Source organism: Amblyraja radiata, chromosome 15 (genome assembly GCF_010909765.2).
Source record: "Amblyraja radiata isolate CabotCenter1 chromosome 15, sAmbRad1.1.pri, whole genome shotgun sequence".
Classification (NCBI taxonomy): Eukaryota; Metazoa; Chordata; class Chondrichthyes; order Rajiformes; family Rajidae; genus Amblyraja; species Amblyraja radiata.
In genome coordinates, this window is record NC_045970.1 from 25,052,002 (window position 1) to 25,068,884 (window position 16,883).

A 16,883-nucleotide genomic window follows, 5' to 3' on the forward strand; every position below is an offset into this window, starting at 1 on the left:
CAATTGTTTGATATTATTTGATATTGTTTAATATTATTCATATGGAGAAGAAAAAATAATAGATCTAAAACCTACCTTAATTTTATAATCTCACTAAAAATAATCCCCCTTTCCCTCTCCCCTCCCCCATCTCTCTCTCCCCTCCATTCCCCCCTCTCTCTCCCCCTCCCCCCTCTCACATCCCCCCTCTTTCTTGCAGGGGGGGGGCGAAGATGAAGGTGGCGCGGGCCCAGCGGGCGGGGGGGAGATGAAGGTGGCGTGGACCCAGCGGGGGTGGCGGGGGCCCAGCGGAGGTGGCGGGGCCCCAGCGGGGGTGGCGGGGGTCAGTGGGGGTGGCGTGGACCCAGCGGGGGTGGCGTGGGCCCAGCGGGGGTGGCGTGGACCCAGCGGGGGTGGCGTGGACCCAGCGGGGGTGGCGTTGACCCAGCGGGGGTGGCGTTGACCCAGCGGGGGTCAGCAGGGGTGGCGTGGACCCAGCGGGGGTGGCGTAGGCCCAGCGGGGGTCAGCGAGGGTGGCGTGGACCCAGCGGGGGTGGCGTAGGCCCAGCGGGGGTCAGCGAGGGTGGCGTGGACCCAGCGGGGGTGGTGTGGGCCCAGCGGGGATCAGCGAGGGTGTCATGGACCCAGCGGAGGTCAGCGGGGGTGGCGTGGGCCCAGCGGGGGTGGTGTGGGGGGAAAATGGCTTGGGCCCTGGCGGCAGGGGGAGGCGAGCGGGCTCAGCCGCAGCGGCGTCTGGTGTTGGGGTTACAGCCGTTGGGTTCAGATTCAGCCACTCTTGCCCGGCGACGGGAGAACAGAGAATTGGCCATTTCCAAAGTGGAAACGTTGATTTTTATTCCGATTTTTTTTTTTTTCCCTGATTTTTTTTTTGTGTGATTTTTTTTTAGGAGGGAAAAAGGAGGGTGCGGTCGCACCCAACGCACCCCCCCCCCTTCGGACGGCTATGTGACTTTTTTCCATGAAACAATCAATCTTCAATCCATGTTAACACACTTTCCTTAATACTACGAGCTCTCGTCTTGTCCACGTCCTTGCACCTTTTTAAATGCTTTCTGAAAATCCAAATTCACTATATCTCTGTATACCTGTTATCCAGTCTGATTGCCAAAAAAGTACATCAACGTCTCTACTTCCTCAGAAGACAATGAAAAATCAGCATGTTTCCATCAACTATTAACAACTTCTGCAGATGCAGAGGATTTGGAAGGAAACCAGAGCACCCGGAAACCCAATGCAGTCACAGGATGAACTACAAACTTCATACAGGCAGCATCCGTAGTCGGAATCAAACCTAGATCTCTGTCCCACTTAGTAAGACCTTCCACTACCTGCAACCTCCAGCAACCACCTACAACCTCCGGCAACCACCTTCAACTAGCATCGCAACCGGCTTCGCCTAAAAAATTACCGATTTTTAAAACGGCAACCTATTTTTAGTCGCGGCCGGTTTTGAATTTTTTGAAATAATCGCCGGAACATAGAAGAAGTGGAAACCACTTTCGACCATTAGGGAGACTGACAAAAACCTCCGGGAACCGCACGGAAACCTTGGGTGGGGCGCAAAGTCTCCAGAGGTTTCCGTTCGGGTTTCCTAAGTGGGACAGGGGGATAAAGCAGCAACTCCACTGCTTCGCCACTGTGCTGCTCCTTGTGTTGTGTTATTTGTCAGGAAGGCCGACAAAGAGTATTTACTGTTACATTGGCTGGCACCTTGCAAGCTGGTCTTCTGTCATCTTCACAGATGTTCAGCACACAGAAGAAATCCAGATCTACATAACAGCTGACCGGAGGCTCAAATCAAGAGCTCAAATCACCAGATTTCCAGAGTTGCATTCCCTATTGCAGATGACATGGCCATCTGGTGGTCATTCCTGGTGCCAATTAGTAGTAATAATCATAACAATTATAATCTAATTATAATAATTGTGAACAATGCTATATAGTTTTTATATTTTGTGTGGTTACCCTTCATTTCAATGGGGTAAATGCTGAATTCAGCTCCCATACACATGGCTTCTCTGCAGAATTGCCAATTATGAAATCATGACGTGCTCATCAAGTGATGACAGAGAAAGAGATGCACAAAGTGAATAGGTAAGCCTGACAAAATTACAAAGATTGTCACCATAAATGAAAACTACATTCATTTAATCATGATACACTTGTGCACAGAAAGCATTTACATTTTCTGAGTTGATGCAGAGAAGAATGAGCAAGAAAACAATTGTAATTTAGTGAGAGCCCTGGAGATAAGAGATGCCAACTTCTGACAATATCATACCTGCTGTTCCATGACCACTCGAGCAATTGCAGCTTGAACCACATTCGTCCGATCCAAACAGTCCATACAGTTCACCCTGAAGATTCCTTCTTGCTTGCAAATCTCTCCAGCTTGGTCAACCCTGTGTTGACACAAAAAGACAAAGATCCCACTTTGCTATCATCACTCCCACAGTAGTTTAGCTTAATTCCGCATCATACAGAAACAGTTCTCGCTCTATGAGCAAAAAGCACCAGAGAATCAGTTCTCTGCTCAGTGACGATTGTGTTGCAGTTTTCTTTTCACCAGTGGGAAATGCTAACATTTTCTGTTTCCAGGCTCAGAAACTGCCACTTTCAAAAACAGCTTCTTTATTCGGTGGCAACATTCTGTGTGGGAATCCGGCTTCATAGAACTCAAAAGGCAAAGGGCACCTACGGGGATGCTGTTGTCCCTGAAGCAGATTACAAGGCAGAGAGTGACATGCATCCCCTGGTGCACGAAAGGCAGCCTATTTTCCACAGGACTTAGTTCTAAACCGTCTGAATATTCATTAGAACTGAACTGAGAACTGCAGAACTGAGCACTTCAAAACACATTCCTGCTCAAAAGGAAATGGTTGTTCAAATTTAAATATGATACGTAGAAACAAGGAACAAGAAACAAGGATGCTGTTTTACAAAAAAGAGACACAAAGCGCCGGAGTAACTCAGTGGGTCAGGCTTGCCCCGCTAATTTACTTCAGCACTGTGTACTGAATATGGTGTGCATCCTTCATTTTCAATGATTTCATTCCAATTGTGCTAAAGTGGCCCATCTTTATCGAGTCTGCTTTTGATGGCAAGCCCAATAATAGACGATGCAATGGTGATGCAGCCATAGAGTTGCTGCCTCACAACGCCAGAGACCCAGGTTCAATTCTGGCTATGGGTGCTGTCTATGCAGAGTGCGTACGCTCTACCTGTTACCGCATGGGTTTTCTCCAGGTGCTCTCGTTTCCTCCCCACGTCCCAAAGACGTGCAAGTTTGTAGGTTAATTGGTTTCAGTAATTGTCCCTAGTGGGTAGAATGCAAAAAGTGGAATAGCATAAAACTAGTGTATTGTTGATCAATGGTCGATGTGAACTCGGTGGGCCAAAGGGTCTGTTTCCACGCTATATCTCTAAATTAATCTAATATAAGGGGTCGATGCCTCAGCTAGAAGCAAGTACAATGCACTTTAAAAATATTTAAATTTGGTATTTACCTGGATCTCTGGTTTTATTTTGAATATAAAAGCAAGAAATTCAACAGAAACACATGGAGAATTATAACGGCAATCCTTATGCGTTTAAACAGTTTGACATTCAAGGATGGTTGAGATTGAATGCTTATGATGCGATCAAACTTTTGTCAATCCAACACATAATCTTTAGTTTTAGGAACTGTTTATGACAACAAACACACTTGTTATGTTAGTATATCATGCATTTTTCATAAAGTGGTAAATAAAGACACTAACCAGTCCCACTTCATGTCTGTGATGATGTCAGAGATGGCATCTGTGAGGGTCTGCAAGTTTTCAAACTTCATTCCTCGACTAGGGAAGGAAAATGCAGACAATTTAATTCATTCTGAATTTTGGTTCCAAACAAATCATTCTTGAATTTAAATGCCATAGTAAAGATGGAGGAGTTGTTTTGTGTGTTGTTAGAAACAGCAGCACCCACACAAGACTGATCAAATTTATATTTTCCACATTTATTAATCCAGAAATCACTACGGAGCACCAAGCATATTGGATGTAGAGTAAGCCTTGGGCAGATTGGGGTGAAAATGCAGCATCTTATTCTAAATTTCAGCCAGATATAGTGATTCATTCCAATTTCCTGCATTCCACATTGCTGCACTTGGTCTTCAGGAATCCCAATAGCACAGGAGTAGCATTAAACTAAACAAGCCTGCCAGATTGTCAACTAAAAAAGAATTCTACTCTGACAAAAATAACATTTCCCGGAAGGATTGTGAATATCAGAAACAAGAAAATCTGCATGGATTGCAGTAAGTGTGGTCCATACCACTTGGAGTTTGAATCCCATTTAAAAAGACAAAATCTAAAATCTAACTAATCAAAATAGACACAAAAAGCTGGAGTAACTCAGCGGGACAGGCAGCATCTCTGGAGAGAAGGAATGGGTGACGTTTCGGGTCTGAAGAAGGGTCTCGGCCTGAAACGTCACCCACTCCTTCTCTCCAGAGATGCTGCCTGTCCCACTGAGTTACTCCAGCTTTTTGTGTCCATCTTCGGTTTAAACCAGCATCTGCAGTTCTTTCCTACACATCTACTTAACCTGATTTAGATGCACACAGACCCCAGCACAACCTGCTCAAGTTCAGACAATCCTCATTGTTGGCACGAACCTGCAGCAGCTGCACAAACAATTGCATCAATAAGCCGAGGCAAATGCACAAAGCATGGAGCAGTCAGTTTCTACAGGGAACGACAATGCACTGTAGCCTGTGACTTGCTGTGTAAAGAATCTTTAATAACCTGTTTATTGTACACTTCCAGTGCCGCGACTGGATTTTATTAGTTTAGGTGACAGAAGACTGGATGCTGGCACGACTCAAATCCAATCTCTAATGAGAACTCAACACATTTGACCTATCATTGTACATTTCAGTGCAAGAGACTCAAGGAAAACCTTAAGATTCTTATAGGATCCAGATATTTTGAATATTTATTATGACTAATGCACATTCCTTTAACTAGCCGTGTGGCTCAAAAATAGGAAGCAGCTCGATTTAATTTTCGTACAAGGTGAAACTCAGAGCCAGGGGAGACAGTGTCAGCAAATTCAAAAATGTCTAGTGGTCAAAAGAGCCACTTTCTTTATCTTTTATAAATCAAGTTTACAGTCTTGTACACAATGAATGGCATCTGGAAAAATGAAGATATTTTTAAAAGAGACAAAAGCAGAGGCGACTTTACAAAATATCATGTTTGATCTGGATTAAGGATTTAACACTCCAGCGTGATATTTGCAGGACAATTCTAGCATTTTATGATAAATAAAGTGCTTTAATGATGCTTATAGTTCAATTCCTACTCAGAAATGAGTCACAAATTGCTCTCCTGTTTAATCACAACCACACCTCCTGACTACCCCACAGATGGAATTCAATATATAAATATTTGCACCATATCCTGGTGACGGATAATCAAAAGATTACAGCATTTCCGTTAAAAGCCAAGATAAACATTTAAAACGTATCACCACCCAAAGCGGAGTATGGGCAGCCAAGGTGGAACATTTCTGTAATGTTTTGAGAAACACTCTGGCATTTGACAAATTTGTTTTCCACCACCAGGTACGTTGCAGCTTTTCCCAGCTCTACCCCTCCCATTCACGATGACATGGCCATGCAGCAACTTGCAACTTATTAAACCCCAGGGAAATAGGCAAATATGGCCAACAGGAGAAACTTAGAAACCAGTGCTGTTGATGTTCAACCACAGGCATGAACAAGTATGGGATTCTGTACTCTGACTGCCTAGCTAGTTAAAACACATATTTACAACCAGCAAGTTGGTTCCAAACTGCCTCAGCTATCCCTTGAATGAAATTACCGGAGAAATGCACATTTCAATATAAACACTGATAACAATGCTCCAAATCCTATTTGTCGCAGAATACCAAGATCCTACAATTTCATCTATGGTCTGAAAATTTACGTTGCCTGAAAAATTAATGAAATTCCAAATAACCCAAGGACACTGCAGATCATTTCCTGGACTACAGCGAATTGCTTTCCAATTAAATTTCGCACTGACATTTTGCGTTAGCAGTCTTTCTTTTTATTGTCTTGTACAATTTAAATGATTTATGGATAATTTATGTTCTGTGCAATATCCAGGTCCATGTGATGCTGTTACAAGCAGGGTTTTCATTGTAATCTGTATCTCACCGTACCTGCGTATATGACAATAAACTCAACTTAACCTCATTTCATGTTACAGGAACAGTATTAAGCCATTCTATCATAGCCGATCTATCTTTCTCTCTCTACACCATTCTCTTGCCTTCCCCTAATAACCTTTTACACTCTTACTAACCAACACTTAATTTGGAATCTAAATAAATAGTTTTCTTTTGAAATCTACAAAACCTAAGCAAAGAACAAGATAGAAATTTCAGCATGGAAAAGTTGGATAGGCAGGGGAGAACAAAACTGTTCACCTGCCTTCAATACTGTTCAAGGATGGAGTAAAGTGGCCTAGATTTCTCAATTCCCTTTACACTGATTAGATATAAATCAATGTGCCTGGCGCAACAAGGTGGAATCAACTATAAATTAAAATTGCTGCACCAATGTTCGCCTTAAACCATCATTGAAATTGCAAAACAATTTAAAAGTCTGATAACAGCTGGGGAATAATCTTCAGACACAGATTTAAACTATCATAGGTTCTTACCAGTGTTCATGGAAATCAAAAGTCACATAGGTGAGGTTTGAGTTGTTGTAGAGCAGAACATGTCGAAGAAAAGCATCTCCAATTATTTTCTCCCTTCCAGTCTGATCTACCAGGCTGACAATAACCTGCCAAGATTGAGGGGGAAAGAAAAAAAATCAATGGGATAGGCTATTATTGTATATTATTCAAGGTTCATTTTATCTAAGGCTGGTGTGTCATTTAGTGTTAGTTAACCAATTAGTGGAGCGATTAATACGTTAGGAAGTTCAATGGCGATCTTGAGCGGACAACTCCGCAATCCCTTCCCAAACCCCCCCATCTCCCACCTGTACCCTAACAGGATTATCCTTAAAACTTGTCTGTCACCAAGCTTTTGGTTGCTTTCCAAATATCCTCACATGTAGCTTGACATCTATTTTTATTTGATAATTGCAGTGAGATATTTGGGGATGGTTTTTGTTGAAAATGTTCTATAGGCACAAGCTGTAGTCATTTTACAGCTTACAACTCTAGCACCAGAATTCAAAGGGCACAAAAATATAACGCACAGGAAGCCACCACCATGCAGTCCTCTGCACCAGTTTAGACAGAACAGCGAGGCATCTTTTCCCACATTTTCTCCTCTCCCGAGTGAAATCAGCCCTCCCCATCTTCTTGCTTTTCAGATCTGCCGTATCAAACATGCATCTCCCATCAGCTGCCAGCCTCAAACATATTCACCCCGGCCCCAGCCATCCTTTCTTAGATAGAATTCTAACCTGTCTCGCTTTCACATCTCTGCAGCCTGGTGTTTGGAATTGCTCTCAACATGACCTCTGGGCTTTCTCTGTGTTGGTCAAATGTGCCTTCAGAGCCACCCTAAGGCGCATCACATTCAAATCCTCGACCATTCTCAGCTGCACATTTTGCTTAGTTTCCAAATGCTCTAATCTTCACTTCTCTGGAATGAATCCCATTTATTATTTTTCTACTCAGCTGATTAGACTATTAATATATTTTTGTGCACAATAGCTTCCTTCCTCATCAGCAACCACACAGGCAAACTGTGCAAACTGCCAACTTCTAATTCATGGCTCCTGCATTTTGTCTGAAGCACTCACCATGAAAAGCAAACACCAGGGCAGCCCTGCAGAACACCATTGCAAATACCATTCCAGTCATTAAATTGGTAATTCTGCCACTGAGCTCACGCTGGAACCAATATCCAACCCAACAATTTCAATTGGATCTCCTGAGATTTAACTTTCCAATTATTCTGTTATATGGGACCCTGCTAAAATTAATTTATACTATACTCAGTACCCTCATCGACCCTTAAAAAAAGGTTGGACAGGTACCACCTTCGATGAAACACTAGAACTAAAACACTACTTTAATTTATAACGAATAATCCAACGTCACTATGGATAAATATTGTTACATGTGATGGCCAATACCTACTTTATAGAAATGATTACATGTCAGCTCAGTGTTGGAAAACAGGGTAGAGGATGTGTCGTTAGGCAGTTGTTTATACAACACAGTGGGTTGCAGCACTGCTAAATGGCAGTGCTCCATAAGGATGTAACATTTCATAATTAAGTTCAAATGAGTTTTGACAAAAAGGTGTGGTAGGAATAATAAACGTAAAACAATCACAAGACAAAGAATGACAAATCCAGCATTATTCAAAAATCATTGATCGAAAGGCGTTCACCCACAATGAAGATGGCACATAATATCTAGAGCACAATGCTAAATAAAATCACTCCTTTCCTCATTAATGGTCCTATTTCACATTTTAAAAGCAGAGGCCAAAGCACTCCGGTACTTCCAACATGTGGACTGGACGTTGGGCTGTTTCTTTTTTCTTTGTAAACGGTGCCAACAATATAGGTATGTTGCAAAGCCTACCTGAAGCGTCTTTGAAGATCTGCTGCTGAGGCTGTGCGCGATTTTGGCGCCGTTTAGAGGGGGCGGGTTTAAAACGCGATTTTCTCTAAGCTGTTCCAATCGAAAATGTTCAGCCTAGTTAATTATTAACGAAAAATCGCTGGAAGACCCCGTCGCAAAAGCTATTATTAGGTTTAAAGGCCTTGAATAATAGTTATAGTAGTTTAAAAATCAATCTTTAAACCCGCGACCGTCATCAACCGCAGGGTCTCATAAAGAAAATAGCAGAAGGTAGGTTGTATATTTTTACATTCAAAAGGGCTTCTAAAGATCCTTTTATACAAAATTTAATATTGCGAGTAGCTCATTTTGGGCCCATTATATCGCGCAGTATTTTTCTGGGCATTTGAGGCACAAATCTACCGCAATGTGAACGTTCTAAACCAGCGCGTTCCACAGGGACCCACTGGAAAGCTGATTTAAATGGGCATTTATTTACAGCAATTGAACACTGAATTCCTTCCATTTGGCCTATAAATTAATGTAAATGAGATTTAAAAATCATGTTTTATTGTGAATTATTTGTGAATATTATTTGGACATTTAGGCTATTTAAAAATGTTAATCATTTATTAAGAAATAGATAGATGTTTAGATCTAGTAATTGAAGTCTGAAATTAGCTACAATTAGGTAACTAACTAATTATATGCTTTAATTTCAGGTCATCCAAGTAAGATTATTTTATATTTGTTTCAGAATGCTTCAATCTATGATAACTGAAAATTTCATTCAGTTCTCTTAATTTTTAAGAAAGTTATGGGCTTTTGACTGTTCACGATCACAACTTTTTTGTTATGTCCATAGAAAATCAATAGGGAACAAGATGCTCATTTCCGAGTATGAAAATGGCCATAACTTTTTAAATACTTGAGATATGAAAGTGAATTAGATGTCAAATTAAACTTATTTTTATGCTTTATCTGATGGGATAAATTACAGACTTGATTTTTAAAATCTCAAAATTTTGTAACATTGCTAAACAATATGGCGACTGTGCATTTGTGGGTTGTGCAAAACAATCTTACTGTGCTGTGCATACGCGACAATAAAGAGCCATTGAACTTGGATTCGGTCAAATATGAAAACCAGTGCTCTCATACTAAACGGCAAAACTTAATCCACAAATTGCAAACATTTTATTTCACACATGTTGTATGAATTGTGATGAACTCAAACATGCAAATGTCAATGGAATACCAAAGCCCATATTAGCTTCAGCAGTCTGCTGGCTGGCACGTTTCTAACCTCATTCCTGAGCATGTCCTGACAACTAAGAAGCAAGATGTGCTTGGAGGTCATGTGCACGATGCGTTTGACATGCTTTGAAAGAATCGGAATGGAAACTTTCCCTTGCTCGCTCAATCCAGCCACACTGATAAATAATTACTCGAGAGCACTACTGAATGAGGGTTCCAGTATCACGTTTCACTGTATCCATGGAGTAAACATGAACATCTCACCTGCTTCTTATAGATCTGCAGTTGCTCCTCAAAGTGTGCTGCAAACTTGCTGACCGTCTCCTCCTCAGCTGCACAGAACAAAACATTTAAATTACCAAACAGACACTGAGAAGTGTGCAGGCAGAGTTCTCAGAAAGAGAATTGGAAATAGTGATAGCTACCGTTCCCATCCACAGGGAAGAAGGAAATGTCAGAAATGTTCTAATTAGCTCATGTCAACTTTGGTAGCAAACATTTCCAACTGCTTTCTTTAGCTCAAGGGGAAACATCTCATGTTGATAGGATAACTGGATTTGCATCATATGGGTATGTTGCACCAAAAGGTACCAAGAGTACACAGAGAGACACAAAATGCTGGAGTAACTCAGCGGGACAGACAGCATCTCTTGAGAGAAGGAATGGGTGACGTTTTGGGTCGAGACCCTTCTTCAGACTGCTAACCTTATCGTTCCCCAGCCCCACATGGCCTGGTTATATCTTCTTCCCAAAAACCATAAACAGAGCTGCCCTGGCAGACCCATTGCTTCTGCTTGTTCCTGTCCCACTGAATTACTCTCCGCCAAGAGTACACAAGGCAGATTTGTGCCAGATAATTATAATTCAGTGCAAATACGTGTGACTGCGGTTCCCAGCGTTCATTCTGTGTGTAGTGAGTGCAAAACCAAAGGGGCAAGAAAACAGCAAAGATCTTAGCTTGTGACCTTTCATCTGACGGAACAAACAGAAATTGGACCATGAGGAAACTTTACCTCCAAACCAGGTATAAGATTCTTCAGAGGGTGCTAGGTATACAGAGGGTGGTGGGTACATGGAAAGAGCCGTCAGAGAAAGTGGTTGAGGCAGGTGCTATAACAAGATTTAAAAGACATTTGGATATGTACATGGGTAGGAAATGTTCAGTGGGATATGGTCCAAACTCGGGAAGGTGGGACTACCTTAAATTTGTCATCTTAGTTCGCATGGATGAGTTGGGCTGAAGGGCCTGCTTCATGCTGTGTGATTCTACGACTCTAAAATCTAAGTCTTTAAAACTCTTGGTTGGGTGCTGACTACACAGAATAGAATGATGAATAATCCCTCATGAGGTAAATTGAACAACTAATTAGGTAGACACAGTGCCAGGAACTGCAACAACACTAAGTGAAGCAAAACAAATTGCCAAGACCAGAGTGACAGATTCTCTGTTAAAACGTCCTCGTCAAGGATCCTGTTCACCCAGCCTGCAGGTAAATGAGATTTTAAAGTTTACACATGGATAGTTTTGTCAGTACACAGTTAGGAGCTGCTCAATGTGGCTTCTCACTGATGGGCAGCTCCATCTGTCTTGATATTCCACACACCCAGTAGACTGCTTCAATAAAATGAGGTGAGCAATAGCAGCAGTGAAGAACACAGTGGCTTACGGGCCCAAGTTATAAAAGCAGACCAATTTCTGTCAGTGCTTCCCCACATATTATACCGTAATTTATATAGAGCTTGATTTTTTTCAATTTTCTTTCGAACAGATCTCTATTTATCACCTTTCCCAAATTATCCTTTGACAAGCAATGGCTGAGATGTTATTAGTTCCGCAGACGATAACCTTTTACAACAGAACAGCTACAGATTTTAATCAATGTTATAAGGCAGTGTACAACAGGTGCAAAGCTTTAAATTCAAAGGGTAACCTTACTGCATTGAGCTTTTTATTGAATTGCCAATATACAAATCTGGAGTGATGGAAATCTGACAAGTGTGCCGGGAGTAACAGGAAGCACAAACATCCATATGGTATTGACAATGTCAAACTAGCTACTGCAGAGTTGCCAAGTTTAAAGAATACCGAGATTCTCAGACGGTGAAAATAAGTACAACAACCCTGTATGGCAGTGGTTAAAACAAAAACAAAAACAAAACAAAGTATGATGGAAGGTAGACAAAAGTGCTGGAGAAACTCAACGGGTGCGGCAGCATCTATGGAGCGAAGGAAATAGGCAACGTTTCGGGCCGAAACCCCTCTCCAGACTGATGTGGGGGAGGGAGGGGGAGAAGAGAGGAAGAGAAGCCAGAGGGTTGAGTGTGAGCTGGGAAGGGGAGGAGACAATAAGGGCTACCGGAAATTGGAGAAGTCAATGTTCATGAGGTGTAAATTGCCCAAGCGGAATATGAGGTGCTGCTCCTCCAAGTTCTGCCCAGGACAGAAAGGTTGGATTCGGAACGGGAGGGGGAGTTGAAGTGCTGAGCCACCGGGAGATCAGATTGGTTATTGGGGACCGAGCGGAGGTGTTCGGTGAAACAATCGCCAAGCCTACGCTTGGTCTCAACGATATAGATCAGCTGACATCTAGAGCAGCGGATGCAATAGATGAGGTTGGAGGAGATGCAGGTGAACCTCTGTCGCACCTGGAACGACTGCTTGGGTCCTTGAATGGAGTCGAGGGGGGAGGTAAAGCGATAAGTGTAGCATCTCTTGCGGTTGCAAGGGAAAGTGCCCGGGGAGGGGGTGGTGCTGGTGGGAAGGGAAGAATTGACCAGGGAGTTACGGAGGGAGTGGTCTTTGCGGAAAGCAGACAGGGGGGGAGATGGGAAGATGTGGCAAGTGGTGGGGTCACGTTGGAAGTGGCAAAAATGATGGAGGACTATTTGTTGTATGCGACGGCTAGTGGGGTGGAAGGTGAGGACAAGGGGGACTCTGCCCGTGTTATGAGTAGGGGGGGAAGGGGGGAGAGAGAGCAGTGTTACGTGATATTGAAGAGAACCTGGTGAGAGCCTCATCTATAGTAGGGGAGGGGAACCTCCGTTCCCTAAAGAATGAGGACATTCCCGATGCCCTGGTATGGAACATCTCATCCTGGGAGCAGATGCGGCTCCCCTACTATAGATGAGGCTCTCACCAGGGTCTCTTCAATACCCCGTAACACTGCTCTCTACCCCACTAGCCATCGCATACAACAAATAGTCCTCCGTCGTTTTCGCCACCTCCAACGTGACCCCACCTCTACCTCCGCTACACCGACGATTGCATTGGTGCTACCTCCTGCACCCACACACAACTCACTGACTTCATCCACTTCACCACTAACTTCCATCCGGCACTCAAATACACCTGGACCATTTCCGACACTTCCCTACCATTTCTTGACCTCACTATCTCCATCGCAAGTGATAGACTTCTGACTGACATCCACTATAAATCCATTGACTCCCATGGCTATCTAGACTACACTTGTTCCCACCCTGCTTCCTGTAAGGACCATCCCCTACTCCCAATTCCTCCGCCTACGCCGCATCTGCTCCCAGGATGAGGTGTTCCATACCAGGGCATCGGAAATGTCCTCATTACAGAACAAGGTTGCCGACCCCTGCCTTAATGGATACAGCTGCTCAGAGGCAAGAAGATATATTAGGTAAGACGAGGAGGTGCTGGAAGACTAGATGATGGCTAATGACGTGCCTCTATTCAAGAAATGCTGCAAGGAAACACCACTGAACTATTGACCAGTGAGCCGAAAATCTGTGCTAGACAAGTTGCTGGAGAGTATTCTGAAGAAAAAGATATGTGCATTTGGATAGACAGGTGCTGATTAGGGATAGTCTGCATGGTTTTGTACCTGCGAGATAGTGCTACATAAATCTGATTGAGAGTTTTGAAGAAGTAACCAAAAGAGCTGACGTTGGATTTCAGCAATGCATTTGATAAAGTTTCACATGGTAGACCACTCTGGAAGGTTAGATTACATGGGACTCGGGGGTAAAGGTTGTTTTTCAGACTGGAGGTCTGTGACTAGCCTCAGGGATTGGTGCTGGGCCCATTGTTGTTTGTGGTTTATATCAGAGATTTGGATGAGAATGTACAAGGCATGATTAGTAAGTTTGCAGATGCCACTAAAGTGGGTAGTATCGTAGATAATGAAGATAATTTGGTTATCAAAAAATTTACAGCATGATGTTGATCAGCTGGTCAAGTGGGCTGAGGAATGGCTAATGGAGTTTAATGCAGATAAATGCGAGGTTTTGCATTTTGGAAAGTCAAACCCAGGAGGCAGGAGCCACAGTTAACCACAGTTTGACTGAGTTTACAAAATACATAGACTTCTGCAGCCACAGTAACCGATCCATTGAAGTTCTAATTTTCTATTGAAGTGGGGAGATTTGGGTTTCTCACTCACGTTTGTCTAGTCGTGGACGAGGATTATACCGATAGCCAATCTGACTCCAAAACACAGGCACTGATCCACGGGCAAGGACAAATGACAGCGTGTGACTGTGGACGTGGATTAGCTGCTCCGTCTCCACATAGTTTGCCACGTTTCCATTCTCATCCACACCCCGGCGTTTATAGCGCATTCCTGCAGAATTTGAAGAAAGGAACATCTAAACCAGCTGAATGCAACATATTAGTGAATCAAAGTCCAATTTGTATTTTAGATTTATCTGTACACTACTATAGACACAAACATGATGGCGCAGCAGTAGAGTTTCTGCCTACAGCGCTTGTAGCACCGGAGACCCGGGATCGATCCCGACTACGGGAGCTGTCTTTACAGAGTTTGTACGTTCTCCCCGTGACCTGCGTAGGTTTTCTCTGGGATCTTCGGTTTCCTCACATACCCCAAAGACGTGCAGGTATGTAGGTAAATTGGCTTGGTGTAAGTGTAAACTGTCCCTAGTGTGTGCAGGATTGTGTTAATGTGCGGGGATCGCTGGTTGGTGCAGACTCGGTGGGCCAAGGGCCTGTTTCCGTGCTGTAAAATCCATCCTCTGAGCAGAAAGATTACAAAGCATAAGAGTGCCTGCTTTCCAAGATGCAGGACAGAACACCACAGGAGATCCTTCTTCCCTGTGGCTATCAAACGGTACAAATCCTCCCCCTATTGATGGGGATAGACTGAGACTGACCGCCCCCCCCCCCCCCCCCCAATCTTGGCACATCCCCGATCCCCTTTCCACTCGTCACTTTAATTTCATGTTTCATGTATTTTGTGTTTTTATGATTGTTGGCAGATCAATTTCCCTCCTGGGAAAGTCCTATCGTATCGTATTTTTATATCTGTAATGGTGACAACGTATTTTTCATTTATTGATACATCAAAAATGAAGGGCAACAACTATCCTCATTACCAGAGATTTGGAATCATATTACTCAGGAATTAACCTCTAGTCATACGGCAATTTTAACAAGTCAAATCAAGTAGTGTTTATCAAAAAAAAGCCAAAGTGCTGGAGTAACTCAGCGGGTCAGGCTGCATTCCTGGAGAACAAGGATAGGCGATGTTTCAGGTTGAGACCCTTCTTTTGTGAGCCAGCATCTGCAGTTCCTTGTGCCCAGATTTATTGTCATATGCACAAGTATGGTGAGGTACAATGAAAATCGTGTTTGCAGTAGATTCACAGGCATAGAATCAGACAAACACAGAAATTATACACGTTATACATGAGTTACACAAAATTTCTAAAAGATTGTGGGGGGGAAAAACAAGACATTAGTGCACAAGAGACTTTCCAAAATATTTACCAAGATTGATACACTTGCCATCATCGGGTGGTTAGAGAAAAACATGAGCCAAAGCTTTCTCATGGAGGCAGATTTTTAAGATCAAAATAAGAAAATGGGAGGCTGTTCCTTTGCAAGGATTTACTATTAATATCCACATTTATTTCCTAAAAAGGTCTTCCTGACTGGTGAACTGCAACTCACTGGCTATTAAACATTTCAGGATGTGCTGTCATTAAGAATAGAAGTGAGTGCCAGTCTTTCAAAGCACAAAGAAACAGATCCAGAACAAACGTAGCCAGTCAAGATCAACGTAATGAACTAAAAACCTAAGGATTGGAATTTGTTTGTACAGTTCAGTGGGGGGGTTTGCTATATAGATACAGGGTGCTTGCAATTTAATAATCCCAAATGACCTGGTGTGTCTTCGAAAGTACTAGGATGGCTGAACAAGATTATTAATTAATAACTGGAACTATATGCACTCTGTGTTTCAATCTTTGATGAAGCTAATTAAAATGGAGCAAGAGGAAACCTTAAGTCGCAAGCTATACTTAAAGGTTAGGACCTGCCATAAACTTCTAGTATAGAAACTGCAGACAAAGCAGCATTAAATGTCATAAAAATAAAAAAAGATGCTTAAAATATTCACAAGGTCAGGCAACATCTGTGAGAAGACGAAGAGAGGCAATGTCTTGGGTGGAAGACGCTGGTGAATCTCAGAATACTTCCTCCATACAAATGGAGTGAAGAGGTCACGGTTATATGAAGCATTTGAACATCTTGACCTTCAAATGTAATTGTTTCCATACCTGCTCTGTGCCGACTCCTCCTCGAAATAATTGCCACTATAAACCTTGGATAGACATCATCCACACATTGCTCCTGTGACGGAGTCTCAGGACTGCTCTTTTCATCATCCGAGGATTCACTGTAATTGACAACCAGTTCTTCAATCTGCACAAAACCTTGGATTATTGGAACAATCCAGAAATCTGCTTTAGGATCCTGTAAGAGAACAATATTTACGTTTAATCTGATGCCGGAATTATTGGCAATAATCTGAAAAATGAAACGATCCCCCATGGGCGGTTACCCTATAATGTTGCAGAATATTCTTGGCTACTATTTCTTTAATGTTCCACAGTAATTACAGGACAAATGCACAATATTCTTCAACAAGGCAAAGTTAGCTCATCATTTGGAAATCCTCCTGCATCTTACGTTTTGGGTCGGAACCCTTAAGAGTCATAGAGTGATAGAGTGTTCGTGTGGAAACAGACCCTTCGGCTCAACTTGCC

At 42.8% G+C, this 16,883-nt stretch overlaps 1 protein-coding gene across 3 annotated transcripts in view; it reads right to left on the minus strand.

The window, feature by feature from the left end:
• inpp5f (inositol polyphosphate-5-phosphatase F) overlaps positions 1–16,883 on the minus strand; it is a 170,335-nt gene that overhangs the window by 25,839 nt on the left and 127,613 nt on the right. For all 3 annotated transcript variants that reach the window (XM_033033831.1, XM_033033830.1, XM_033033832.1), the window contains 6 exons: positions 16,395–16,590; positions 14,258–14,437; positions 10,110–10,177; positions 6,717–6,841; positions 3,762–3,839; positions 2,282–2,402 (listed from right to left, as the gene is read on the minus strand). In XM_033033831.1, the coding sequence (XP_032889722.1) occupies positions 2,282–2,402; positions 3,762–3,839; positions 6,717–6,841; positions 10,110–10,177; positions 14,258–14,437; positions 16,395–16,590 (768 nt within the window). The remainder of the gene's footprint in view (positions 1–2,281; positions 2,403–3,761; positions 3,840–6,716; positions 6,842–10,109; positions 10,178–14,257; positions 14,438–16,394; positions 16,591–16,883) is intronic.